This window comes from Uloborus diversus, chromosome 2 (genome assembly GCF_026930045.1).
Source record: "Uloborus diversus isolate 005 chromosome 2, Udiv.v.3.1, whole genome shotgun sequence".
NCBI lineage: Eukaryota > Metazoa > Arthropoda > Arachnida > Araneae > Uloboridae > Uloborus > Uloborus diversus.
In genome coordinates, this window is record NC_072732.1 from 43,609,023 (window position 1) to 43,636,707 (window position 27,685).

Genomic DNA, 27,685 nt, shown 5'->3' on the forward strand with positions numbered 1-27,685 from the left:
GCTGAGAAACATTATGACGTAGTCTTCGGCTTCAAAAACAGCAACGTTGAAAAAACTGCCAAATGCATCAGCTACGGAAATCTTTCTGCAAAAATTTTGGCGATCTGCTGGTTGTTTGGATAATGAGTAGGTGTTCAATCAGCATAAATAATAATATTATTAATTACATTAAAGTTCCGTTTAAATGGAAAATCATCAGCCAATTCATGTATTATTTGCCAATCTTGTGCAAAAATCTTACTTCAAGATTTGACTTGAGAAAAGCCTTGAACAATCACGAAAAGCAAAGAAAGTCAACAATACAACAATTGTCGCTATCGCCAGGGAGTTGAGATGATACACTAAATACTGTATTGAGTTGAGGAAAGCCTTCGAACATGGATCTAAAAAGCTCATAACTCGTTTTTTATTCTACTTAGAAATTTCGAACAGGTGCCATCTTCAGCAGAAAAATCAGAGCTTTCGATGGACATATAATGTAAATATGTGCAAGCATTTTTTCATCCCAATATTAGAGAATTTATACAAAAATTGTGTTTTATTGCCCCCCTAAGGGGGTTTTGCCCCCCATAACGGGACGAAAACTGCCCTATGTGTTATTCTGATGCATAAGCTATATTATTGTAAAGTTTCATCAAAATCCGTTCCGTAGTTTTTGCGTGAAAGAGTAACAAACATCCATACATCCATACATCCATACAGACAAACTTTCGCATATATAATATTAGTAAGATTGTTCATGTTTGAAACTACAAGTAAGTTTTGTAACAATTTTATGACTAAGTAAGGGGGACACTGTATTGATCGGAAGCGAAAATCTCAAACGAATTAACAGGGCAATCGCGCATATCCAGGAACTGTGTACTAGAAGAGATGGACGGGTAAGAGTTGTGAAAGTAAAAACACAAAATGGTACATTGACTCGTCCTGTACGAAAATTGTACCGTTTAGAGTTGTGATCCAGTTTTAAAAATAGCATTAGTTAATTTTTGATTCAAGTAAATCAAAAAGGTGGGAGTGTTGTGAAACGGATCAGAAAAGAACTTTGAACTGTTTTCTACTTTTAATTATTCAATTCTTCATTTATTGTGATTTACGCAAATTTTGTTGTAAAGCAATTTATCTAGAAGGTTGTGCCAGATAAAATAATACCTTGTGTCGACAGGTGGTCGGCTGTTTTTTTTTTTGTGTATTTGTAGAAACGCAACTCTGCGCCATGTGTAGATGGAGAGCACAAATAAAGTTCGTCTCTAGACATTCTGAGTTACTTCTTCTTGTATCTATGTATTCCATATAGTAATGTGGATCGGGTAAATGCCCAGCGGGTAGGTAAATATTTTTTGGGTATTTACCCAAGGCCTGGGTACATTACCCAAAAAATGGGTATTTTAGAAAAAAATGCAAAAAGTGAATGAGAATTTTTTTAAAAAAAATCTAAATATGAAATAATTGGTAAAACTGATACTTACATATGTATTACAGTTTATAATATTTTTTATTGAAAAACTTAATGAAATTATGAATTAAACATATCGTGAACCAAAGAATCTTTCTTTTCAATGCCATAATTGGAGAAGATGTTTGCCTTGTTTTTTTTTTTTTTGTAACCAGTTAAGCTTTTTACTTTTTGCAGAATAGCTTTTTATATGTGAAATTTGGCTATCAACATTGATTAGGCATATCCAACACATTTAATGTGAATATCATATTAGCTTCCTGAGTTGTTTCCAACAATAATTCTTTACATATGTGATCAAAATACAAGTTTTAGGGAAAAATTTATTGTTTTTTATATGGTTGGTTATACAGGGTGTTCTGTTTTAACCTGCAAGACTTTTATTTTTGCAACCGTTAGTCCTAGATGCATACTTCCAATTGCAAAAATATTTCTAATCAGATGCAGAATAAAGATATTGAAAGTTTGAAGCAAAAATAAAAATGAGTCAAAAACTACAAAATTTAACTTTTTATACGACCCTAGGTCCCCTAACTTATATTTAGAGAAATGATCTGCATTTAAAACTTACTGACACAAAAAAACTTGACATTTGTGCAATCAAAACTCAAGGAGGTACTCCATTTGAAAGTTTTAAGGGACCATGCAGAAGATGAGATCAGAACTTATTACTCTTTCAGAAGAATGATAGGTTGGCTAAGTAAAAAACACAAGGTATTTACATTTTTTATTTCTATTCAAAAATTCATGCAAATGTTATGCCGTGATACGCAAAACACACTGCAAAACCTCGAACAATTTAAAAAACCACACTCTGCACACATATAATTTTATATAAACGCTCATTAACTGCTATATTTTCCCCCAAAAGATGTTACTGACGGCGAGTGTAAAGTGGTGTAAGTCACAAAACGCTGCATTTCATATCTCAGTGAATATTAGTCGTTCTAATGTCAAACTTTTTTCGTTGGAATTTTTTTTCAATGGAGATTATTTCCCTAAATATAAGTCAGAGGACCTGGTGCCCGTGTATAAAGTTAAAATTTGTATTTTTTTACTCATTTTTATTTTCACTTCAAATTTTCAATATCTTAAGTCTGCATCTGATTTAGAACATTTTTGCAATTGGAAGTATGCATCTAGGACTAACGGTTGCAAAAATAAAGGTCTTGAAGGTTAAAATAAAACACCCTGTATATATACATAGTAGAATACATACAGAAAAGTATTTTAGTTGAATATAAATTTTTGAAATAAATACCCAGGTAAATACCCATTTTGGGTATTTACCCTGGGTATTTACCCCTAAAAATAAATACCCAGGTATTTTACATCACTAATTCCATATCAGGTCTCACAATATGGTCAGGGTGCTAGCGAAGAGTCTCCTTACAAAATCGATTTTACCACTACTCCTTAGTCCTTATGACTGGTATAGGATTAAATGCAACCCAAAAGGTACTAATGAAGCTACAAACTTGTAGGGGAAAATAAAGAGTGGCAATTATCTCTTTGGGGAAAATCAGAAAATTGTACTCAAATCCATCCAAAACAATGCATAATTTGCTCACCCTGAAAATATGCCGTTATCTATGTAAGTTGATAAGAGAGATCAGATAAAGAAACTGGCTTTAAGACGTATTATCAACGTTTAATCTAGAAAACAAATCAGCAAACAAGTGAGAATGTTTCAGACCCCAAACATCATAATACATTTGAAATCATTTCTTGGCATGATTGAAAGTTACAGAGCCACCTTCTAAAGGTCATTTGACAACATAGGATTTACAGAGATTACTGGAAGCTAAGAATTTAAACATGATTTCCGAAAGCACTCTTTTTGCGCTTCCATCACTCACTCAAGCAGCTGAAAGAGCTGTCATAGAGGTCACTGCCTCTTCCAAATTGCTCTGTGACCACAAGAAATGATTAAATTGAGTAAAAACAAGGCTGCTTGACGGAAATATCCGGCCGATCTATGAAAAAAAAAACAATTTCTCTCATCAGTTGGGAGGAAGGGAGTGCACGTGTGGGACTCGAAGGGCAAACACCTTCTTGTGGTGAGTCCTAAGCAGTTACTAAGTCCACATGAACTACCAAAGAGTTGCACATTGTGAGGTAATAACAAGAGGATAAGAAAAAATTTCGGGTAAAATTTAAGTGAATATTGAAAAGAAATATTACCTTACAAAAATGTTGAAAATATCGAAAATTTGATTAACTTTAAACTTTAAACGAAATGCCCAGATTGAAACTATAATCTAAAATAGTTTTAAAAAATTCTTTGTATATTTTAGGCCTTGTTCTGCCATTTAATATCTCCCCGTCATCATTTTTTTCATTTCTAATACTTGCAAAAAAGTTTTAAAAATCTAAAAAAAAATCAAAATATTCAAGTCAAATGAGCAGACTCAAGATGAGGTCGTAAAAATGAAATATTTCAGATTTGTTCCTTAGCCACCTGTTTCAGAAAATCAAAAATTCATTTTTTTCATTCCACCCTAGTAATTAGTAACCTATATTTTTAAACTTATTTTTGGTCTATAATTTACAATTTGTTTTTTTTATACCAAGAGAACTAAGCAGTCACTAGGCATGTTTTGCAATTAAAATTTTCCATTTGAAATCTTAATTTCCAATACTGAGCAGAAAATTAATGCAATAAAATCATGAATTCAGTGACACAAACTCCTATTTCATGAAAATATTGGTGAGAAGGAAATTCTCCAAAATTCCCAAAGGAAAAGAATAAGCTATGTTCCTTACAATCTCACAATTATGCTAAAAGATCCTTAAAAATTACGCTAGATAAAACAAACCCCACCTAACAGGTTTTTTATTTATCTGAAGTGTATGCTGCATTGTTTAAGGGCCATTTCACAGTATTTTGTCCAAATGTACAGTCAGCAACATGACTTTTTGTGCTATAACTATTTAATTGATTAGCACATGGTTTTATTTAAAAATTTGCGTGTTGGTAGGACAAACTCAAAATAAAATTGTGTGCTAATGAAACGGTAAAAAATCAATTTCAAATAAAGTGTTATGCTTGTTAAAATTAATCTTTAACTTAGGCTTTCAAAATTTGGCTAAATTACTGGCTAACAATTTAACATCCTTAACACAGGCCCTGCAATTTATTTTTTCATTCATATCATTACAAAACTTTTTCTAAATACTGTATTTGAGAGAAAGATATAAAGATTATAGTTAAAAAAATATGAAGAAAACAATTTCAAAAAAAAAAAAAAAGTTAGCTAATTCCTACCTGCATCCAATAGAAACATCTCCTCGAGGAGGATTTAAATTTCAGAACATAAACTCGGCCTGTAGTGCATTCAGGAACTCTCTTAAACACAACATCATCCGGAAATATTATGAGATCCTTAAAGAAATAGTAACGAATTATAATTAATAACAGATTTTAAAGAGCTTTAAAGTAAGATAGTTGAATAGTAACAAGTGCTGCAGACTGAATGCGGAAAAATAAAGAAGGGTCTCGCATAATGGTTTAAAGAGCAACTTAGTGTCTTTTGTGCAACATTTATTGCCAAAAACATAAAAATTCTTAATAACAATAAAACACTTATACTTACATCCTCAACGATTCCAGAAGTTCGATCTTTCCAGCAAAAATGCATCAAAGAATCATCAGCTTGATACACAAATATCGTACCTTTTCGTTTCTCGGCGCTGACAACCATGTTCTTCATAGTCATTTTACCAGCCCGAAATTCAACTAAATATTTATTCTGAGATTGTGAGGAAGAAGACCCACCAAAAAGAAATGGTCTCGTCATATTTAATTATAGGAATTTTTGCGCTAAATAGAAAATCAAATTTCAGGAATTGTCACACAGAAACTCGCCAGCGAATTTGCAAAACAAACCGAAGTAGAATGACAAAGCCTTTATCTAGTTGCCATTCTTGCAGTGCAAATTCAAATAGTGTTTACATGATTTTGAAACAAATCTAAGCATCTAATTTAATATTCTATCACACCCTCATATCTTAATTCGTACTCCAAATGTTTTTGGCATAACAGGTGCTTGAATAAGTAATTTATCTTATATGTTTATTTTTTCAAAGCGCTTGCATATCTATGAAACTGTGACTGCAATGCCTCTTTTTGTTTACAATCACCATGACAATTATGTGTACACACTCTCATAATCCATGACAATCACCGATGGTTCTTCACTTTTCGTCATACGTTGTTGGTAATATGTATTTTCCCACACGGAATAAAAGTATGACACTTATTTAGTCTTGTAAACGAATTTGAACTTATTACTTCTGTGAAGTATGAAGAATTCAACCAATTTATCGATTCAAGTGTAGGAGTATATCTGGAAGGCTGGAAACATGTCATCTCATGAATGAATGTTTAATAACTATGAATCAAAATATTGTTTTCTGTTACTTTCTGTGTCAGAAAAAGGCAATAAATTAATACATAAGTGCCCAATACGTGCCTTTCTGCTTTTTTTTTATGTTACTGTTTTCATGCTATTATAGATGTTATTTCTGTGAACGACAAAATTTATTTCCAAAATATTAATTTTTAAAACTATTGACAAGGAGTTTTTTAGTTGTTTGCGACTGACTTGTGCTTATATTTCTTTTATAGAATGAATCAATTGTCTGAGTGTGGAAAAATGGCTAAATCTTCCATTACTGATCAATTATCGAAAAGGTAATAAGATTGCAAAATCTTTTTCAGCGTAAAAAATGAGTAAATAATGAACCTCCTCTGCAAGGATAATATTTTATGTCTTTAATATTCAAGAAATCATGTGTTTCCAACTCTTGAAGAGGGAATGTTCAAGAGATCAAGGATCATGTATTTTCAATTTTAACAAGCTAGTTTATCTATTAATTAGGGTCAGACGGGGAATTATGAGTCAAAAAACCATAACATCAGCAAATTACAAATATTTTCTTAAGCATAAAAGATTAAGTTATTTAATTTGATATGGAGTAAGCTTAAATAATTTAGAAATTATTCAAATAATTCCTTTGCCTAAAATTGTATTATTATTTTTTTCTTTAAATTAAATGAGTGACCCAGAATTACCATTGATTGGGGCAATTATGGGGTAAATATGGGTCGCTACCGTTTTTTAAGTAATCCATGTCAAAAGAAATTAACTATTCTATTTTATCATTTCTTAGCACACAAAGAGATTTTTTGATGATAAAAAGTTTTATATTAAAGAAATAACACATTATAGTTGAAATAATTTGGTGTTACTCTTACTAGTCGACTAAAATTGGTTATTGCTTTTTGCTCTAAAGCCAACGATCCCATGAAAAAATTTCTTTAATATTTGTATGCTATCTTCACCAATCATGTTTCTATCAACTGATTTTTTTTTTCCTTTTCAATTTCAATTAACTAGACTGAAAAAATGCACTTATTTCAAATTACTTCTGGAAATGTCTCGCTTCGACAAACTAAAATTTCCAACACCTTGTTTCAGAATATTCATTTCTGCTTTTTTCTTGTCCAAAATTTAAGTTACTTTCCCATTTGTCGCTATCATCACACTACAAAGTATATCTGATGTTCAAGTACAGAACGAGTTTGGTTGCAGCCCCCTCTTTTAACATTTTTAAAGCACAAATGTTTTTGCAATTGTGTTATTGCAAATTTCTCCTTCTTCTTCTCGTTCTCATGAACAATTCCAAAATAAGCTCATTTTGCATTCAGGGATAGTCTATATTGGCTTGTTCATGTACTTATATTTTTTAGCAAACAAGGTTTTTCTCGATGACTGCATTTGATTTCTCTTCTGCTTTTTTATTCTTTTGCACTTACAAGATACAAGAGTTTGATTTGTTATAATTATTGAAGTTGTCTCCTTATTTGTTACTCTAAGGATTCTTATTAATTTGTTGCTTATTTTGGTCCGACATATTTTATCTTCAAATCTGGAACTGATTTGCTAGCCAAAAGGGCATGATACTTCAGCAGCAATTGAAAATGATACATTATACAATGTTGCATTTTGAGCATTAAATTTCTTTTTTTACAGAGAGTTTGGCACAGAAAATGATAGTTTGAAGTTAATTCTGATATTTTCCGCATAGAAATAAATGAGAAAAACATTTAAACATCTCAAAATATACTGATTAAGAAATACCCCAGTGACCCAGAATTACTCCACTAAACTGGGGTATAAATCAGTATACTTTTAACACCAACTTTTTTGAAAAAGAAGAAAAAAAATATATAGACATTGAAAAGTTAGACTTTTTGCTATTAAAAAACAGCACCGACCATATTGTTTCTGCAAAAGTGTTTCACCGACACAAATCTTGAAAAAAATCACGATTTTCCAAGTCGATCTTTTTTGAAGATGTTTTTATAGAAGTGCGAAAATGTTTTTTTTCTCTTATTTTCTTCACTGTTGCATATTTTTTGACCTTGATATAGGAAAATTGAATGTTTAAGGATGATTTAGCAAAGTTTAGTGTTTTTGTAAAAACATTTTTTAACAGTAAAAAGTTTGTTACCATTATTTACCCCAGAAAGAGAGTGACCCATAATTAACCGGTGTGACCCTACATTGAATGCTATTAGTTTTATCTCATAATGTCTTTTATTCATATTCAATGTGTAATTTATGAAGTTAATTCTTTGTATAATTTTTGTAATATATTTTTATCGTATGCTGATATCGTTAAAAGTCCTAAAACTTACTGGACCTTCAGACTAGTATGCATCAGGGTTTCTCCTATAATCACATTTTTCGCAAAATACGAAAATACTATATAAAACACGAAAATGAAGCAAATCATTTTTGCTCAAGTAAAAAAATAAAGAAATAAACAATGCACAATCGGAGAGAGGAGATGATATTTAACTTAACCTTATTAGAAATCTTAGCTAAGTTGTTCAAATTTAGTTCAACAACACTTAGTCTCTGCTGAGCATTTTATTCTCTCAGTACTGCATGTATTGGGGTTGAGTGGACTAATTCACTTTTAAAAATAAAACTTGAGTTATTTCAATAATAAGTGCAGTTCTATTTTTTTTTCAGTGCATTTATTTCTTTAAAGTTGGCACGTGGCATAACTTTGAATTTCAATTTCAACTTTAGGTGAAACACATTGTATGAGAAAGATATGTGTTCACTAACAATCTGCATTTTAGCATTTTGATAAAGCTTTTTTTAATTTCAATTTTAGCTTTTTTGCTGAAGATCTTTTGTACCCAGCTTAATCCCTGGTATGTGAAGGCGCACTGATTAACTAAGAGTATAACTGGTTCACTGAAAAGTTATTATGAAATATGTTTTTATCTCTGTTTAAAAGCATTTTTGCTATGATGTAATTCATTTTTTTTTAATTTTAATGTTTTATTTTCACTGAAAAATTTATCAACTTTATAACTAAAACTTTCATTTAGTATCTATGACATTGAACTAATCTTGCATCTAAAATAAAATTATCAAAATTTAAATGCACAAAATTGTAGCATACAAATCTTATAAAACTGTTTGATTGACAGCAAATCATCATCAGTCGAGCAGTCTATTAAGCTTTATTTTGACTGCTCAGAAGCAGTTTTTACTAATCACGGACCAGTGGTCCATCAATGATTTTGAGTTCTGCATATATTTTGTTTTGTACACCAAATTTCTATTTTTTATTTAAACATCATCTAAATGTCTTAAAGTTTTCTTTTAGGAAAAATGTTCCAATTCCTTTGATATTGAATGCAAGTTATCTGGCTGCTGAGAAGTATGACAAGCACAACCAAGTATTTTGTAAGGTACTATAGCAAGCATAAGTTTTGAAAAAAGTTATTCAACTTTAAGATGGTTTCATACAAATCAAGGTCACAATGAAGTTTGATACAGTGATTGGTTTTGCACATATTTGGGTTTCATGGAATATTTTTCTAGGTCATAGTACTTAGTCAGAAAAAAAAAAAAAATTAAAACAATTTTTTTTTTTTTTTTTTTTTTTTGCGAGTTAAAGCAACATTTTTCAAAGAAGTTTTTCCAGATTAGTTTTTATTATTATTATTATTATTTTTGATAGTTAATTTTTATGTATAGTTTAACTTAAAGTTCTTAAGCAACAAAAATTTTTGCATAAAATATTATTAATAAATATTTAAGAGGAGGGGTCTCACTTTCCTCGTACATTTTTGCTATAAGGGGTAAGTGGGTCCCCCTATAATAATAAGGATTTCAAAATAAAAAGCAACTTTGATTAAATATTTGTATTAGTGAAATACAAGGCAACTATGATGACTTAGTAGGCGTTGATAGTTCAGCTACAAAAACTGCTAAAGCTGGTGATTATGAATTTGTGAAACATACATGAAAGAAAATAATTAAGATTTAAGTACAGTAATTTCCGGAAGAAACGCCGCATCGCCGGAAGCGCCGCACCCCGCAAAAATCGCTTCGAAAAGAAAAGAAATGCTCAGAAGCGCCGCATCATCGTAAACGCCGCATACTAAAAATTGAATTTTCAATGGACTTACCTTTATACAAGCAAAAAAACAGCATAAATGATCAAGTAAATAAAATGCAGGGATTGAAAGAATTAAATTATATTTAGAAAAACAGAAAACACAATACCAGCAAATATATACATTTTGATGAAAATAACATTTTAACAAATTTTGATACGTGAACAAAATATATTACGGCAAAAATTCCAACTTAAAATCCATCAAAATCAGATTCTTCAGTGTCTGAAGTAAACAATTGTAACATGTCCTCATCAACGCAAGTGATGCGAGGTTCTGGCTCATCAAGATCATCAACCTCGTCGTTCTCAACGAAGTCGTTTTCATAGGAACAAATGCCGGATTGTTTGAATCCTGACACTATTGTTTTTTTTGTTACACAGTTCCACGCAGTTGACACCCATTTAGCGACTTCTTCGTACGTGGCTCGGCGCATTTTCCCTCCTTTTGTGAAGGAATGCAGACCCTCAGTCATCCATTCCTCCCACTGTCGTCGCATTTCCGCCTTGAACGCCTTGTTTACGGATAAGTCCAACGGCTGTAAAACTTTTGTCATGCCGCCAGGAATTACGGCCAATGTGGCCGATAGAGCTTTGCACTTTAGTTTCACACTATCTAGCAGGTGGGAACGCATACTGTCCATCACAAGAAGTCCTTTGGGCTGGAAAAAGGCTCCTTTCCGGCGCCGCCAAACAGTCTCTAGCCACTCCATCATCACCGCCTCGTTCATCCATCCTTTCTCGTTCGCGGAGATGATTACGTCACTCGGGAAATTCCCTTTCGGAAGCGTTTTTCTTTTGAAGATCAGCAGAGGATTTAGCTTCGTTCCGTCCGCGGCGCAAGCCAACACGCAGGTGAACGATGTTTTCTCATGGCCGGTCGTGGTGATGGATACACTTTTCACGCCGGTCTGGTCCACGGTTCGGTTTGCCGGGCAGTCAAAGGTGAGCGGTGTTTCATCCATGTTGATGATTTGGGAATGGTTGAACTTCCCAGCCGCGATTGCTTCCTTAACAAAGTCCAGGAAGGCAGTTTTTTTTTCTTCCCAGTCCTTAGGCAACTGTTGGCTTATAGTCGTTTTGCAACGAACCGAGATTTTGTGACGGGCCATGAAGCGATAACACCAGCATGGCCCGCCTTTGAAGTCGTCAAAGCTCATCAACTGAGCCATTTTCTTGGCTTGCAGCCGAATTTTAATGGTGGACACTGGCACGCCTTTTTCCCGCTGTTCCTTTATCCACGCCGCAAGTTGGGTCTCAAGCTGGGGCCATTTCACCGTGCCACTTCGTCTAGCACGCTTCGTCTTACGCATGTTTTCCAAATTGTCCTTTTCGGAACGCCAGCGACGAACACATCTTTCGTCGACTTCGAATTCTCTTCCAGCCGCCCGATTACCAATTTCTGCAGCTCTATTTATCACTGTCAATTTGAAGCCGGCAGTGTAGCTGCGATTTCGCTTAGGAGCCATCGTTAAGAAAAAAATCGAACGAACGAGAGCAAAGAAAGATCGAAGATTTAGCGCAACAAGTAACGAGAAAGAACGAATGCAAATGACGTCGCGCGCTTTCTCCTAGCACGCCACCGCCGAAACAGGTGTGGATGAATCCATTTCGTTGAACAGGTGGGGTGTGGACAGGTCTATTTCACGGAATGAGTTGGAGGAGAACATTAAAAGTGGAGAGTGGAGGAAACCTTTTCCCTTCGCACGGAGGAAATCTTTTTTTTTTCCCCTCCCGTGCTTGCTTGTTCGGACTCGCGGCTCGAAAAATTTGTTTTCGCTCGTAAAGGCCGCATCGCTACAAGCGCCGCAGCTGAATAAAATTTTACTTTTAAACACGTATGCGCCGCGGCGTTTCTTCCGGAAATTACTGTAGGTCTAATGGGGGAAACTGATGATACAAATTCAAAAATACTGTTGAATTTGTAAGAAAAATAGTACTGACACTTTTTATTGGCATAGTGCAGATGATGTTGGGATAATTACTGAGGATTAAGCGATAATGGTTCTTCCTTAGCCAACTTTACATAGATCCAGTCACTTAGTGTTTCCAATTTTTTTTTCAACATATAGTTTTGGCTAATTTACTCAAATTGATCTTAATCAATTGTATTACGTTCATTAATCACAACTTTATATGTAAAAGTAAAATATACACCTATAGCCTTTCAATAAATTTCACAAAATGAAATTGTTTTGTTTTTCATTTTAAAATTTTCGTTGATACACATTTAAAAGACAGTAAATATCTCATAAATGGATGCATTTAAAATAATAATAATAACATACAATAATGATATTTTAATAAAATAAAAATAATAATAAAGACTTTCTAATTAAAGGGAGTTTCTAGTTCAATTCCAAACTGGGTTTTGCATATCCAAACACTGGTACACACTTTAAATTATATTTTTATTAACATTGAAGTAGTGCATCTTATGGCTCTGAAACAGATATTAATATTTTCATTTTTAAATCGCGCAATTTGTCGCCTCTCAAAGTAAATTGAATTTCTAGTTTAATTCCGAACTATGTTTTGCATATCCAAGCACTGGTACACAGGGCCGGATTTACGCTTAACAGGTCCCTAAGCTATTTCAAGTATATGGCCCCTTTAGTAGTATAAACTACGTTTCTCTCGGTGGTGTAAGAGGCAATTTTTCCCTCCTTTTCAACGTTTGTCTCTTTCATTTGATACATGCAGCAATTTTTTTACTTTGTTGATCGTGTTGTAATGTGTTTTCCCTGATATCCTGCATTTGGATTGATTTTAAGAGGCACCCATTACTCCCTTTAAGTGGAGTATAGAATAGTCTCAATTGTCAGGGGCCCGAGGTTCTCCTTCGAAGAAAATTTTGAAAAATTGATATAAAATTCTACATTTTGAAGCTGTATAAGATGCAGTTGGAATAAAAAACCATCAAGTTAGAAGTAGGCGAACGAAATTTTTTTAAAGTTATTTACTCTTTCAAAAATCAAGATAATGCACAGTAAACAATTGTTTTTGATTCAACAAGTCAATGATAGCAGTCGACAGAAAGAAAGAGTGCGGGAAGGGAAAATACAATGCATTGTTACTTGTTTACATTGGCTTTTGGTACAATTAACTTTTAATCATCCCTCAAACTCACTGGCAAAAACAACAATGTATTAAGTATAAAATTAGCAATAGTAAAAAATGATTTAAAAGAAATGGTGTGCACTTTCAGAAAATTAGTAACAAGAGAGTAACATGCTACACATTTGAACAGTTAATAATTTATACACTTGATAAGAAATAAAAGTGGAGCCCATTTGTTTAGGATTTTCAAAGACTTATCTAATTATTTTCAATTACTCTAGAATAATTAAAATTATTTAACGCACTTCATTTGTACTTTCCAGTTTCTGATATTTTAGTACTTGATTGTAAATTTTTACAGTCCTGTTCTAACTTTGTAAGAAATAGCTATTTTAAATTTAAAAGAAAAAAGAAACTATAGATTTCTCATGACAACAAACTTTGCTTCAGTTGCAAGGGGGGCAGAAAACAAAAAGGAATAGAAGTAGTGTTTTTCCCCCATGCTAAACATGTTGAAAATATGCAGAAGAAGTACGCTAAAAGCAAGCAATAACAAAAGAATTTCTGAAATACTGCTTTCAGAATTATATAAAGAGCAATATATGAAATAAGTGAGTCAAAATTTTTTTAAATATGTTTTAGAAACGTGAGAACCATGGTTTTTACATTTTTGGCGTAGGATGTAGCAAGGAGCTGAATTAGACATATATTGTCATTACTTCTCCCTACCCCTTCCTATTTGTGGTTTGTAGCCACACTTTCCCAAATTTTCAAGGTTTTCAAGCACTAGAAAATGAAATTTATTTGTTTAAGTATTTTTTTTTATGGAACGAATCATGCTAATTTCTAGGAGTTGGGGACCCCCGTAACAAAAAGGGGGCCCTAAGCTATAGTTTGCTTAGCTTGTACATAAATCCAGGCCTGCTGGTACACACTCTTAAATTATTATTATTATTAATAATTTTTTAGCATTGAAGCAGTGAATCTTATGGCGCTGAAACAGATATTCATAGTCTTAAAAAAATTTCAATTTCGAAATTTGTGGACCCTAAAATCTGCCGCTCTAGGCAGCCGCCTAGGTTGCCTACCTCAAAGCCAGGCCTGCTTGAGATATACTGTATGTACATAAGCTGTAATTAACTTTTGAAACTTTGATGTCTTTTAACAGCAATGCTTATGATTCTACTCATTTTTGTTTGTTTAATTACAATGTTTACTTATTTGTAAGAAAATGTTTTACGAAACAGTGTTAGTGTAAACATTAGTTTAATTTTTTTTTTTTTTTTTTACAATTTCTTGCCATATTTTATAAATTATTCCCCAAATTTTGCATTTTGTTTCTTTTAAATTTTATGTCTAGTAAAAAACATGCTATATTATTAAATTTTTCAGGAGCTTCCCAGTATATTTTCTAGAATTAATGATGACAAAAGAATCATGCAATTCAAAAAGAAAATTTTATTTTCCACAAAAAAGAAAATTGAAAAGGATTTAGAAGTAAGTTATTTTTTATACATATAATTTGGTTACTTGTTACTTAAAGATGTTTTCGAATAAAAGCTTTCCACATACAGTAAAATTTTGTTAAGTCGGCACTCAAGGGAGTAAAACTTTTTTACTACTTATGCGGAGTGACTACTTCTGTGGAGTGGGAAATTAAAGAAGGAAGAAAAAAGTCTTAAAAACTACTGAAATACTTTCATGAATAACTGTAGAATTCAGTGAGAAAAATAATAGCTTATGAAATCAATAATATGTAGAAGTTAATAGGAACTTAAAAAGGAATAAGAAAAAAAAAACTCTTAGTATAGTTACCAAGTTTTGTTTTCTCTCACTTACATAATATTATTAACAGATTATTTTAATGTTGTTGTGGTACAATTTGTCTGTCTTGCTGTGTGGAATTTGATTCATCTTCTCGACATCGCTATCCTCACTTAAACTTGACTGTTTCTCTTTTCAAAATTCAGAAGATAAAGCATTTCTTTAAAAGATAAATGGCTAAGTTTTAGTTTTCCTGATATTTTAAGCTTAATTTAATCACAAGGCTTTAAGATAAATAAATAGCCTTTATAGATTGGCTTACTTTCTATGAAATCGGCAGGAATTAAAAACGGCCACTCTAGGCAGAGTTCAAAGAAGTATGCTTCGAATGACCAGAAGCGAGGAACAGGATTTCAAGCAAAATGACTTTCGCAGAGCATTTCACCCAAGTCTGACCCTAATTTTTAATATTCAGCAAGAAAAGAGAATTTTAGAAAACAATTTTTTGATGAATAGTTAACCAGGGTTAACGAAAATTAAACTTAGTTACAAGTAAAGGAGAGTTATTTTACATCACTCTGAAGGAGACCTTGTCGGGACCAAAGGAAAATGACGACTTAAATGAAGTGATGAATTATCCGATTGACTACTTATTGAGGTTTTACTGTATTTTTAAATAACTTTATTGAAGTTAAACCAACTCACACTTCATTTTGTTCATTTTGTTTGCGTCAATTTGTTGACTATTGCGATGGAGGGATATCACAGTGCTGACATTGTCCTCTGCTTTTATGAAGTAAGACTGCTAAAGTTGATTTATGATGAATTAATGTGAAGTTCATGAAGCCCTTCAACCACAAGAAAAACAAATTAGGCAGTTCAAATTATATATGCTTTGTAACTTTAATTTATTGATTAACATAGTAGTTTTAAAACAATAATTAATTTTGAGAAGAAGTGTGAGATGAAAAAAAAAACTGTTGCAAGTCAACCAAAGAATTTTCGGTACATTCTTTTCTAGGCCTAGGTCTTTGAATTTGAAATTCTTTATTTTGTTTGTCAGTTTTGCATACATATAAGTCATGGGTGCCACTCTAAAAATTGGCCAGGACTGAAAAGCGCGTGGCTCCATTTCGCGACACCAAAATGTTTGCGCTTAGTTTGTTTGATGTTTTAGACATATATAATGCTAATTTTTTATGCTGTAACTATATAGTAAAACAAAATTGTAAGATTAAGTAAAAATCAAAACCTAAATAAAAAAATAACATATCATTGTCCAAGATTTTTAGGAGGTAGAAGCAGAAAAAGAACTTAATAATAAAATACAATAAAAAAACTTACTATTTGCTACTGCAGAAAAAAAGCTTCGGATTTTATAGTTCATGTTACATAAATAGTTCATATTTCATACAAAAAAATAGTAATTAAAAAAATTCAGGTATGAGATTCTTCGCAATAAGATGCATTGTGATAAAAACTTAAAGATGTCCAGATTAAGATAAGAATGGTTGAAATCAACAGATTGAGTGACTTATTTAGTTATTTTTTTGGGGGAAAAAAAACAGCTTATCTCTTTTTAACTTTAGCAGATGGGCCAGTTTTTTGTCCTCAGAAGAATAAGACCTTTTTTTGAGAGTGAGAGATTCAAAAGAAAAGATTTGTTTCATCTATAAAAATCATTGAAAAAAAAAAAAAAAAAATCCGACGGCCGAAATTTTTGAAAAGACGGAATTCCGTCCCTTGGACGGAAGTGTGGCAACCATGATATAAGTGTATGTATGCAAATATATAGATGAAAGGCTCAAGGATTTAGTTCTAAAAGAATATTCATGCTTTTTTTTTTGGCAAAATGTATCCTTTCCACGACAACATGACAACTTGTCTTAGTGAAATCATGTCGCAATATTAGGTTTTGAAAGTCAAAATAAGCTTTGTTTTAGAATATGAAAGCAACTTAAAATGAAGAATTTGAAGGTGTTCTAATTGTACCTCAAATTTTGGGTAAAGTTCTCCTTGTGCAGCTTTTTAAAGGCTTTAATATGTTGCAACAACCGAACAAACCTGACTTTTTGTTGTTGAAGTTCTCGTAAATTAATGATTTTCTTTAAAATTCAAAGAACAATCTCAGCATTTTTTTTGAATAAATACATATCTTATGTTCTATTCTGCACCCGACACCATGTTTACAAAATTTCATGATGATTGGCTGAGTAGTTACGATGTGAAAACGTAATAAACAAACACAAAGAAACTCACTTTTGCATGCTTAGATACAGTAAGTATGCATGATTTCTATTTCAATGAAATTTAACTTAAAAAATTTATTTAACTACAGACATTCAAATGAATTCATTTTGAATATGTTTTTCATTTTTTATGCTTTCAAATAAATAAGATATTTGCTCTTTTCTTAATGTTACAATTTTTTAACTATCTTTTTTTTCTTTTAAATTTTACAATTGTGCACATTTCTCACTGGAAAAAAACCTTTTTGGCTACTGTTTCATGTATTATGGTATTTTAAAGAATTATTATGATTCATTACAGTTTTTGTATAGTTTTTGTTTTAAATGAAAAATTTGAAGACATGAAAAGCAATTTATGCAAAAGTATAACTTTTTGAAACCCAACCTAATCACCTGACTACAATACTTGATTGTAAAAACTTTAATTTTTTACTAATCAATTTAACTTACTACTATTATCAATCTTATTTATTTATTGTTTTGAAAATAAGCTGAAAGTTGCCAAAATTGAGTTTCAATAAGGACTTAAATGTGCAAATAAACAAGCTGAGATAAATGATATATTTCAAGAGTAAGATATTGCTAATTATCATCTTTTTTCGCATGCAATAGAGTGTTTTTGTTATTCTCTTTTCATACTATATTTGTGGTCGGTTAAACTCGTTAGAAAAACATTTTTGAGCAGTTTTATTAGTAACTTGAAATTTGCTTTGGAACCGCTCTGATTTGTTTGGGCATGATCAAATTGCACATAAAAAACATTAAATTGTTATGTGACTTTTTTAAAACTATAATGTGATGATGTTTTAGGAATTAGAAGTTGCACAAAAACATCTGAATGAATTATATGAGAAGGAACTGGAGTTCAAACTTGAAAAGGAAAAACAACTACTAGAGTATGTTTTTATTTATTTATTTATTGTTTGAACTGTTTGTATAGCTTGTATATTATTATTTTGACACTGTGTGTGTGTGTATAAGTAGCAATAACATTTTAGGCACATGCTTAAGGCTTGCAATAAATAACTTTTGAAGGAGGTAAAACTAATCAGGTGTTTTGCTTGGTCTATACTTTCTGAACTTATTCAGTAAAGCCTTGGATTTTGTAAAATTTTCATACAATTCATTGAAGAAAATATCATTATTAACTTCCATGCTTTTTCATAAACTGTTACACGGTGACGAGAAATAACTTGGAGACTTGGACACACATAATACATTATAATTTTAATACTAACGAAAATATTACGACCAAACATCAAAATTAATATGAATGCACTATCTTAATATATAAAAATCTTCTGTGCTTACGTTTGTCACCATAAGGCTTTTAAACGGCTGGACCGATTTTGATCAATTTTTTTGTGTGTAATTAAATTGTGGCAAGCATGGTTTCAAAGCGCGATGGATCCAATCGGAAACGTTTTTGTTAATTAATTAATTAACATTGGATGGTTATATCTCCCAGATGATTAATATTTATTTTATCCTATTGTTGAGCGTGAACTGAAATAAATATTTAACCCGTTGCCAAAGGGCAATAAAAAGCCAGCTCTGCTTTTTGTAATGAAATTTCCTACTGTGATATGTCAATTGAAAACAGATAAAACGTAGAGAGAGAGAGAGTGAAGCCTTCATTGCTTGAAAGCAACAATTTTAGGTCCAGTGTTATATTTTAAAGTAAAGTACTGGTAGAGAGCGGGTTTATTTCACTAGGTTCACGCAAAATGCGTACTTTTCATCTTAGTTAAACCATGCAAACGGATCGGTGCTTTAGGTTTTCCTAATTAAATGATCAGAAAGTACCACATCCAACATTATTTATTTCTCGGTTCTAATCCATCTGAGTTTCAGCACCAATGGCAAGAATACTTTAAGGATTATCAAACTAATCAATACATTATTAAAGAAAAAGATGGTGGAATTTAGAGACGAAACAAATTTTATTTTCGTCCAGATAAATTACAACAGGGTAGTTCTGTACAAGCAAGATCAGTTCAGTGGAAGATTTTCATTTTTGGTGGAGAGAACAAATTAGGCAATATATGGAAGTTTTCGTTCAAAAGGTCGGAGCTAATCGGTCGGAGTTCGCTTCGCTCACTGATCGGATGGATTACAGGAATGTGGTGAGTTGGCGACATTTGCCATAGCATTACAGTTGCATTACTATTTGTTTACTACTGTTAATGTAATTTATTGTATTTTTTGTTCATTTGGTGAAATATTTAAATTGCAAAGAATCGTTTTTGGTTTTTAAAGAGTGTTTAGTCATTTTAGTTGAAGAATGTATTTATTTTACATTGAGAGGGGGGTTTCGTTTTTTCAGAGAACTGTTTTTTCCTTAACCCCTTTTTTAAACGATATCCTTTTGATTGTTTTGTTCTTTTTCATGGTGGCTCACGTTGCAGCGGGACTTCCCGTTTGTTCTAAATGGGTAGTTAGTTTTTTATACTTAATATCTGAGGACGCTTTTTATCCTTTGAGTGTGGCTGAAGGAACAAATCATCAAATACGGGAGAAAAAATAGTTAATAAAACAACTGATCGGTGGGCATTAGATAAATCAAGTTGTAATAAATACTATACGCATTCTGACACCAAGCAGCTTAAAACATTTTCTTTTTACTTATTTTTTTCAACAAGACGGTTCAAACTCTTGATAGTTTATTGAAATTTTTCAACTTTTCAATTAACCAAGTTTAAACAGAACAACGTCTGTCGGGTCCTTTAGTTTCATCTAAAATACTTACAAATTTTCAAAGTGGCTATCTTTAGCCTTAATACAGAGTTTTAAATGGGTCACTAAATTTTTGGCAATGAGCCGTATTTCACTTACTGATATTTTATCCCATTCCTTGCATAAGGATTTCTTTCTGGATGCCTAAGTTTTATGATGTTTTGCACACACCCTTGTCTCCAAGTTGGGGCAAATAGAATAAGTCATTTGGTTCAACTCTGAAGAATACGATTCTAATTCTCAAGCTCCAATGAAGTCAGGAAAGTATGTCTTGCACTAATCTTGAGTGCTTTTAGCTCTGTGTGCAGGTGGAGAATCCTGTTGGAATGTCCATTTTTTGTTTCCAAAGAACTTTTGCGACCAAGATAAGATAACATCTTCCAAAATGAGTTTGCGATATGTTTCTTGATTAATCTTTTTCCCTTGGTCAACAAAAACAAGTGGTGTTCTCCCTCTAGCAAATATCCCACCCCAAACCATTACAGATTTGGGCCATTGATGTCATTGAACAATGCAAGAAGGTCTTTTAGACAAATGTGTGTGCTAAACTTCATAAAACTTTGTATCCACAATGAAATCTTTATGCAAGGAATTGAATAAAATATCGGTAAGTGGCCCATAGCCGAAACTTTTGTGGCATGTTTAAAGCTCTGCGTTAAGCGGAAAGGTAGCCACTTTGAAAATTTGTAAATATATATTAGACAAAATAATGTATTCATATTAATTTCAAAGTTTGGTACTAATATTTTCATTAGCATTAAAATTGTAATGTATAATGTGTGTCCAAGGTATTTCTTGTCACCCTGTAAAAACATCAAAAAACTTAAATTGAATTCTTTTCTGAAGTTATTTTAAATAAGGACTTACAATCCATGAAATATCTGTATATAAGTTATCTATATTTAAAGATGTGCATGTAAGGAGATGAAGCTTTACTTCTGCCAGTATAGCATTAGTAAAGTATTGTATTATTTAAATTTGTTTATGACAATTTTCTATAAAAAGTGTCTGTTTGTTAAGCTGTTTTGGTATAATTTCATAATGTTCAAGGCTATGGATCTACCTACAGGTTGAAATCACAGCTTGATTGTGCTCACAGTAAGAAAGAAGCTTTGAAGAACTTAATTTTAAAGTACTCAGTGTCGAAAAGAGCATTAGATTCCACAGCAGAATCATCTGAACAAGTAAGTTACTTTTCATTTTACAAAATAGTTTTACAAATGCTGAATTTCAACTGCACTTATGTCCTATGAGTATTTTTTATCAACTTAAAAAAACAAAGCATATTTTTTTTAAATTTAAATGAAAGGAGTTGTACATTGATGAAATTAAAATTGGTTTTATAATATACTATTTTAACTTATACTACTGAGGTATGCTCTTTAAATTATACTATAATTTATATTATACCACTTAATTAAGAATCATTTGAATGAAAATATACTTACTTTCTATCAACTGTTTAGTCTGTTATATTTATTTGTTTATTATATTTATCCATTTTTCTTTTGATAAGTATTCAAACTATTCTATTTATTGAATTTGTTTTATTTACTTATTACTTATTTTTATTTTTCAGTTTAAAAATGCAAGACACATGATAGAATATTTTTTAATATTGCAAGCATTGAATGAAGTAAGTACGGCACAGTACATTATTGTCTTTAAAAATAATATCGTTGGATTTTTCATTTCATTTTTGTATTTTAAACTATGTACCTTCTGTAATTTTCCATATTTTCCCCTTCACATTTGCAGCAAAAATTCAATTTTGTTTGAATAATTCAGCAATTTTTCTTTTTCATTCCTGATGTCAATAGTTGTGGCCCCCATTTTTTCACCTCATAAAATCTAAACGGTTTATTTATTTATTTATTTTTGAGGTTTTAATCTTGCAGCTAAAAAAAAAGAAAGATGTATTGCCAATAGGCAGCTGAAACTGTTTCTACATGAAATACTAAACATGAACTGTATCTACCTGAAATACTGAATGTTTTTTCTGATATTTCAAAAAGCTTCACACCTTGCTTGACTCTAAAAAGTCTGTCTTCTTTGTTATAAAACTGAATTTAGCATTATTTAGAAATAAATTTCATAGCATTGTATACAATCAGCTTATGTGAAGGAACTAAACTTTCAGTTGTTTACTATTTAGGAACTTAGGATGTCTGTGGTCTTTAGATGCAACCCATAACTTACAATTTATAAGGTACTAGCAAAAATACCCGGCATTGCCTGGGTCAGTAATAATTGTAAGAATTAATCCCTACTTTCTTTCGTTTTCTGTTTCAACTGAAAAACTCAAAACACCTCGCTTTGATGTGAGTTAAAATCAAGCTTCTTCCTTACACCTAAAAGTAAAACAGCAATAAGTATAAAGAACGACTTTTAAGCATATAAAAATTTAAAGAATTTTCAAGATATGAAATTTTACTTGTTTAAAAGATTTTTCAGTTTTTTCTTTTTTTTTTTAACTTAGTCTAAAACTTTTTCTATATGGCTTTTGAAATACAAATGGTTTTAAAAAATGTAGCTGCCCGCAATCCCACTCTACTTGCCTTAGTTATTTTGGGAAATTTCAATTATTGTGGGTTCTTGGTACGATTTAAAATGTTACCAAATTTGAAGTAATCATTTTGAAATACCTTGGATAATGCTCCCCCTCCCTACTTTGTAAAACTGCCTATTACTAATTTTCAGCAATGAGATATTGGCGCCAAATACTGAGATATTTTCGCTGACCATAAAATGATACTAAACATGTTCATCCGAAATATTTCCGAAATAAGTAGTAATACTTGTCAAATGTTTGAAATTGTGCATAAAGACAAATTAATGGAAGTTTTTGTGCTGTTAATAGATTTTCTTAATTTAGTTAGCAGATTATTATACATTTTAACAAAAGTTTTAAAGATTCTTTTAATGGCGATATTTTGGTTACATGGTGAAAGCCAAGAAACATTATTATATAGTCTTTCGTTGCGAAAAACAGTGCCAGTTGAAAAAATTGCCTTACTTTATAATTGAATCGTTATGATTAATTATTGCTATGTTCTTATTTCTATGAAATTAATAGATATATTTAGTAACCGATTTCCAATTGTATGTTTGATGCATAAACTCGTTTGTATGAAATGATGGAAAGGGGGACTCAGTAGAGCCAAGCACTGCGACCAGAGGTCTAGTCTGCCGTGCTAAGCACAGATGTGGTATCTGCAGTAGAGCTCAAAATGAGAAAATGATGATTAAAGTTTTACAACTCGTTTCTTTGATTTATGACTTAATTAAATGCTGAACTTGCGGTAGTTGTTTCGTAAATAACTTATCTGAAAACCGTAAGAGAGTATTTTTGTAAAAATCTTAATTTAAAATTAATAAATGTAGTTACGACAATTTTCTTTTCAAAACCTTTTCATATACTAAGCTATTTTCACCGAAAGTGACAATTACTAGGCATTTTTTGGGGTATCTGCATAGATATGACAAAAATAGCTTAATTAAACGTGCTCAATGTATCATTAAATAATACTGAAAACATCTGCTTTCTTTGGACTTAGCTGTTTCGCTTTATTTTGTTAATTCGCAACTCCAACAAACTGTAGGGGGCACTGCAGCCACCGTCTAATGGCGGATGAAAAAGGTAAAACAAATGCACGCCGTTGCGTAGAAAATGCTAATAAGCCTAGTAATTTTTGTTTGTACACATGACTTTTTTGTTATTTTATTTTAAACTAATTTTTAAAGTCTTGTGGATATTCTGGTCCACATAGAAAGAAATGAGAATTCAAGAAGCATTACTAAACATCAGAAATTAATGCAAATTACGTAGTTCGTAGTTCTAAGCAACCATTTCCACGATGTTGAATTCAATATTTATCAATTTTTGATGGGACTACATTTTTATTGTGAGAAGATTTAATGCTAGATAATTTAATTGTATGATATTACAATTGATTATCAAAAGAGGAAGATGATACTTCGTTGTCTTGTTTGGCAAGCGTTAATTGTTTGACATTTGTAGCTGAGTTATTTCTCAAATAGTCGAATCGGTAAATTTTATTTTTTTCCGTTCCGCAAGTTTTTAATTTGTCGGTTCAATGATTTAATTCCGTCACGCTATGCAAATCATCAATAAAAATTCTCACGGATATATGGTGGTAGTTTTCTTTTTAATTAATCTTCTATTATTTCTTTAAACTTATCGAATTCTGTATTATTTCTACCATTTTAATCCACTCATAATAAAAAATAAAAATGGTTTAACTGACACACAATATCTCGCCAAGGGCTTTACTCGCACAATACTAAAACTATAACCCTAAACAATTTGGCAATAAAAATTCTCAGCTTTTGTTTTTGTTAATTCTAAACGTTCTTTCTCGGTTAAGCATTTTTCACTTCGTTCTATGATAATGTATTCAACAAAATATTTTGCATAGTACTATCCATTCCAACTAAATGCTGCAGTAAAATAAAGGTTAGTTAAATTAATTACTTTTAAACTAGGCGGAGATTTTAGCTCTAAAATTCTTCTGCTAATGTTATCAAATCCTTCTTTCGTGCTTAAGATTTTTAAAAAAAAATCCATATTCTTACAAATTCACACAAAACAATAAACAAAAAAAAAAAAAAAAAACTTACCTGGCATATCGTTATCCTCTTTCAAAAAAAAAAAAAAAAAACATTGAACAGAGCAAATGCGAAGTTTGTTAATCCAGAATTTTGTTGTGTTTACGCTTTCACCATTTACGACAATAGTCTCACTTTTTAGAGGGAAATAATGAAAAGTAACATTATTTTGAGAAGCTCGAGAATGCCATTAAGGAATGAAACAATTTCTGTTGCTGAAAGCAATCTAAGACACATAGAATGAGTTAATAAATACTCCTAACAAACTGCTTGTATTTACCAACAGACACATGTGAAACGCATTGTTTTAGTTTTTTAGGAAGTTTTGTAAATCACCGCAAGGTAGCGTATTCGAGCGCTGGAGTTGCAAGTACAAATCTAACAGAATCTACCTTCTGAAAGATACCATTTTCAAAATTCTGGACAGTCAAAACTGTAATCCATAACAATTTTCTGTTTTCTATATTCAAAGAATTTTTTTTATAATGTTTTATTTTCTAGATTCATTTTTACGGAGTATGAAGATAATTTTGACAGCAGAGAATATTTAAATAAAAATATTACTGGCCGTAGAATGGAATGCATTTCATTTTCAAGAATTTGCTTTTAAAATAAAAATTTGAATAGAAAAAGCTGAACAATTGCTTGAACATTTATCCAAAGTAGTATTAGTTTTTATTTTTGACCTATATCAACTATTTAACGATTAATTTCAGTACTCTTACAATAAACTGCTACGTTATTAAATATGCTGCTTTACTAAGATATAAAAGTCGTATCTACAAATTATTAAGAAAAAAGTGGTAACTGCGCAGATACCACTTTAATGGCTTAGTATTTGTCTCTTACATTCAAATTACCTTAGCGAACTAAGAAAATTTGCAGTTACCACATTTTTCTTAAAGCTTTTTTTCATATTTTGCGTACACAAAACGCCAAAAAACTTGAGATTTAGGTAAATTAAATTACTAATGACCACATGGTGACAATAACCCAATTTTGATAAAATGTGCAGGTACCGCATCTGTGCTTAGCACGGCAGTAGTGTACTAATTCTCGTTTGTAAGTAATAAACTTATAGAAATTTTGAAAAGACTCTTTCTCACAGAATAGGAAAAAGTAGGTTTTTCGGCCCAGTTTGTGAAAATCTCTTATGTTATTGAGAAAAATGGAAGTCATGTTTGAAATCAGTGCACCCAATAGAATAGAAGTCACTCATTACTTTACAATCACTTTTTCATGACCCGAATTTTGTAGGCCTGTGAAATTTTAGACGGCAAATGCTTTTTATTTTCTAACTGTTGCCAAAATAAAATTGTCTTTTTACTTAGTCCCGATATCGATTAATTTCATGTTAATTTTTTTTCTTCTGTTGTTTATGATATCACTACATGTGTGTTAAAGCCATGAAAATGCATTTGTATTGTTTTAGTAAATTCCCATTTTCTGAAGAGGTTGTGGGAAATTTAGATATTTTTAGAAAAAAAATGTTCTGCTTCTATATGTTAATGTGCATGTAGTGCGCTTAGTACAAACTAGAAGGGATAAAAAAGTATATAATATAGCTTTAAATATGAAGTTTTTGTTTAAAAAATAAGGCTGTCTCATATTTACTCTTTTTTTTTACTGGAAGATATATCATAAGTGATCAAGTTTTCACCATTATGCACATTTCTATTATGTTTCTCTATTCTATTATGTCTGTAAAGTTTTGCATGTCATTTTCATCTGCAAATGTTTTTTTTTTTTTTTTGAATTAATTTAAAATAAAACAACTGTAATAAGCATATTTATAAATATGCCACAAGTTCATCAGAGAGCAATAAAAAAATAAATAAATAAAATAAAATATCTTTACACATCAATGAGGTTTTCGAGCTCATCAGTTTTTTTTTTTTTTTTTTTTTTTGACAAATAGTACTTAAAGTTGTAACAAAATGAACAAATAAGGTCAAAGTATAATAAAGTTTGGATTTGGATGCGGGAATTTTAATTAATTATTTTTCAGAAAAGAAGTTTTTTTTTAGTGTCTTAAAATTTAATCAAATGTGCCAGACATTCAAAGTAAACTTCACTGACATGAAATTTTCTTTTTCTATCTGATAACCTTTTAAAAATTTTTCTAGAGTTTTTTTGAAGTATGCTATTCATAAATATTGGCTAGAATTTGATAAAAAAGTTCAAAACATTAAATTTAAAAAAATGGCTAAATTTTAAAATTTAGGTTTCAAATTGCTTAGGCTTTCAAGCTATCTGTGCAGAAATTATCATTATAAGTTTTATGAATTCATTCAGACATCTGACAAAAGCGGTTACAGCCCCTCAAGCATTTTTACAAATAGAGATAAACTGTTAAATAGCAAATAAGTTTGATAAACAGCGAAATATAACAGAACAGGAGCAGCTATTGAATAAGTTATATCAACTTTCCTAAGTAATGTGGCGTCATGTTTCTATATTCAAAATATGTATTAATAATTCAAATAAAAGGATAACACCTAGTAGGATAACTTAAATTCGCAAACATTTGAAGTAATTCAAATAACGATAAAATTATCAAAATGAAAGACTGAAGCTTCAACTGTTGTGAGCTTTCTTCCAGAGGTTCTGTATTTGCTTTAAATTTTGTTTTCAAATGTTGGATACCTTATAATTAAATTTTCTATTCCTTCAACAGCAATTCCTCTGTTCAGAATTTGAATACATCAGTGAGGTACAAAATGCTCAAAATGCAGATCTATTGTTGAAAGAGCTTTTAAAGGTATTTATGTTACATAATTGCTAAATTTTGAAAAAATATACAAATTAGAAGCAAAATTAAAAAAATATGACATGAGATTTAAAAAAAATGGTTAAAGAATACTTTCATTTAAGAACAAACTTGATTTGACTTGGCAATTCATTTAGAACAAAACTGACTTTTGAGATGATACACTAAGGAGTTTGAAATTTAGATTTGTGAACTGAGTGTTCTTCTAAATTCAGTGTTTTGTCCTTATAAATTAAATTAAAATTATAACTGCTGTAGGAAAAGAAACAAATGTCATCATCTGACTTGGTTTGAAGAGGCAATATGACATGCTTTGAAGATGCTCAATTTACCTTTTGTGATTTAGCAGAAATTGTTACGCTGTAACACATGTCCTGTGTATGATTTTTATCTGATGATATTTATCTGATTTAGTCAGGTGAATGTACTACTTCTTGTTACCTGAATTTCATTTTTTCAATCAGCTCCTTTCTGTTGCTAATACTGTTCTTTTGTTGTCATCGCTAGATAGCTTTTGAAAAGGAGGGAAAA

At 31.1% G+C, this 27,685-nt stretch overlaps 2 protein-coding genes across 2 annotated transcripts in view; one reads left to right on the forward strand and one right to left on the reverse strand.

Moving 5' to 3' along the window:
* LOC129217002 (proteasomal ubiquitin receptor ADRM1-like) overlaps positions 1–5,366 on the reverse strand; it is a 40,674-nt gene extending 35,308 nt beyond the window's left edge. Inside the window, exons 1-2 of the mRNA XM_054851230.1 lie at positions 5,053–5,366; positions 4,725–4,841 (exon numbers count right to left, since the gene is read on the reverse strand). Coding sequence (XP_054707205.1) covers positions 4,725–4,841; positions 5,053–5,256 — 321 coding nt within the window. The 5' untranslated portion in view covers positions 5,257–5,366. The remainder of the gene's footprint in view (positions 1–4,724; positions 4,842–5,052) is intronic.
* A 242-nt stretch (positions 5,367–5,608) lies between these two features.
* Positions 5,609–27,685, forward strand: part of LOC129217003 (uncharacterized) — a 52,724-nt gene continuing 30,647 nt past the window's right edge. The window contains exons 1-8 of the mRNA XM_054851231.1: positions 5,609–5,676; positions 6,087–6,152; positions 9,152–9,236; positions 14,399–14,503; positions 17,830–17,915; positions 20,825–20,939; positions 21,335–21,391; positions 27,062–27,145. Of these exons, the coding sequence (XP_054707206.1) occupies positions 6,088–6,152; positions 9,152–9,236; positions 14,399–14,503; positions 17,830–17,915; positions 20,825–20,939; positions 21,335–21,391; positions 27,062–27,145 (597 nt within the window). The 5' untranslated portion in view covers positions 5,609–5,676; position 6,087. The remainder of the gene's footprint in view (positions 5,677–6,086; positions 6,153–9,151; positions 9,237–14,398; positions 14,504–17,829; positions 17,916–20,824; positions 20,940–21,334; positions 21,392–27,061; positions 27,146–27,685) is intronic.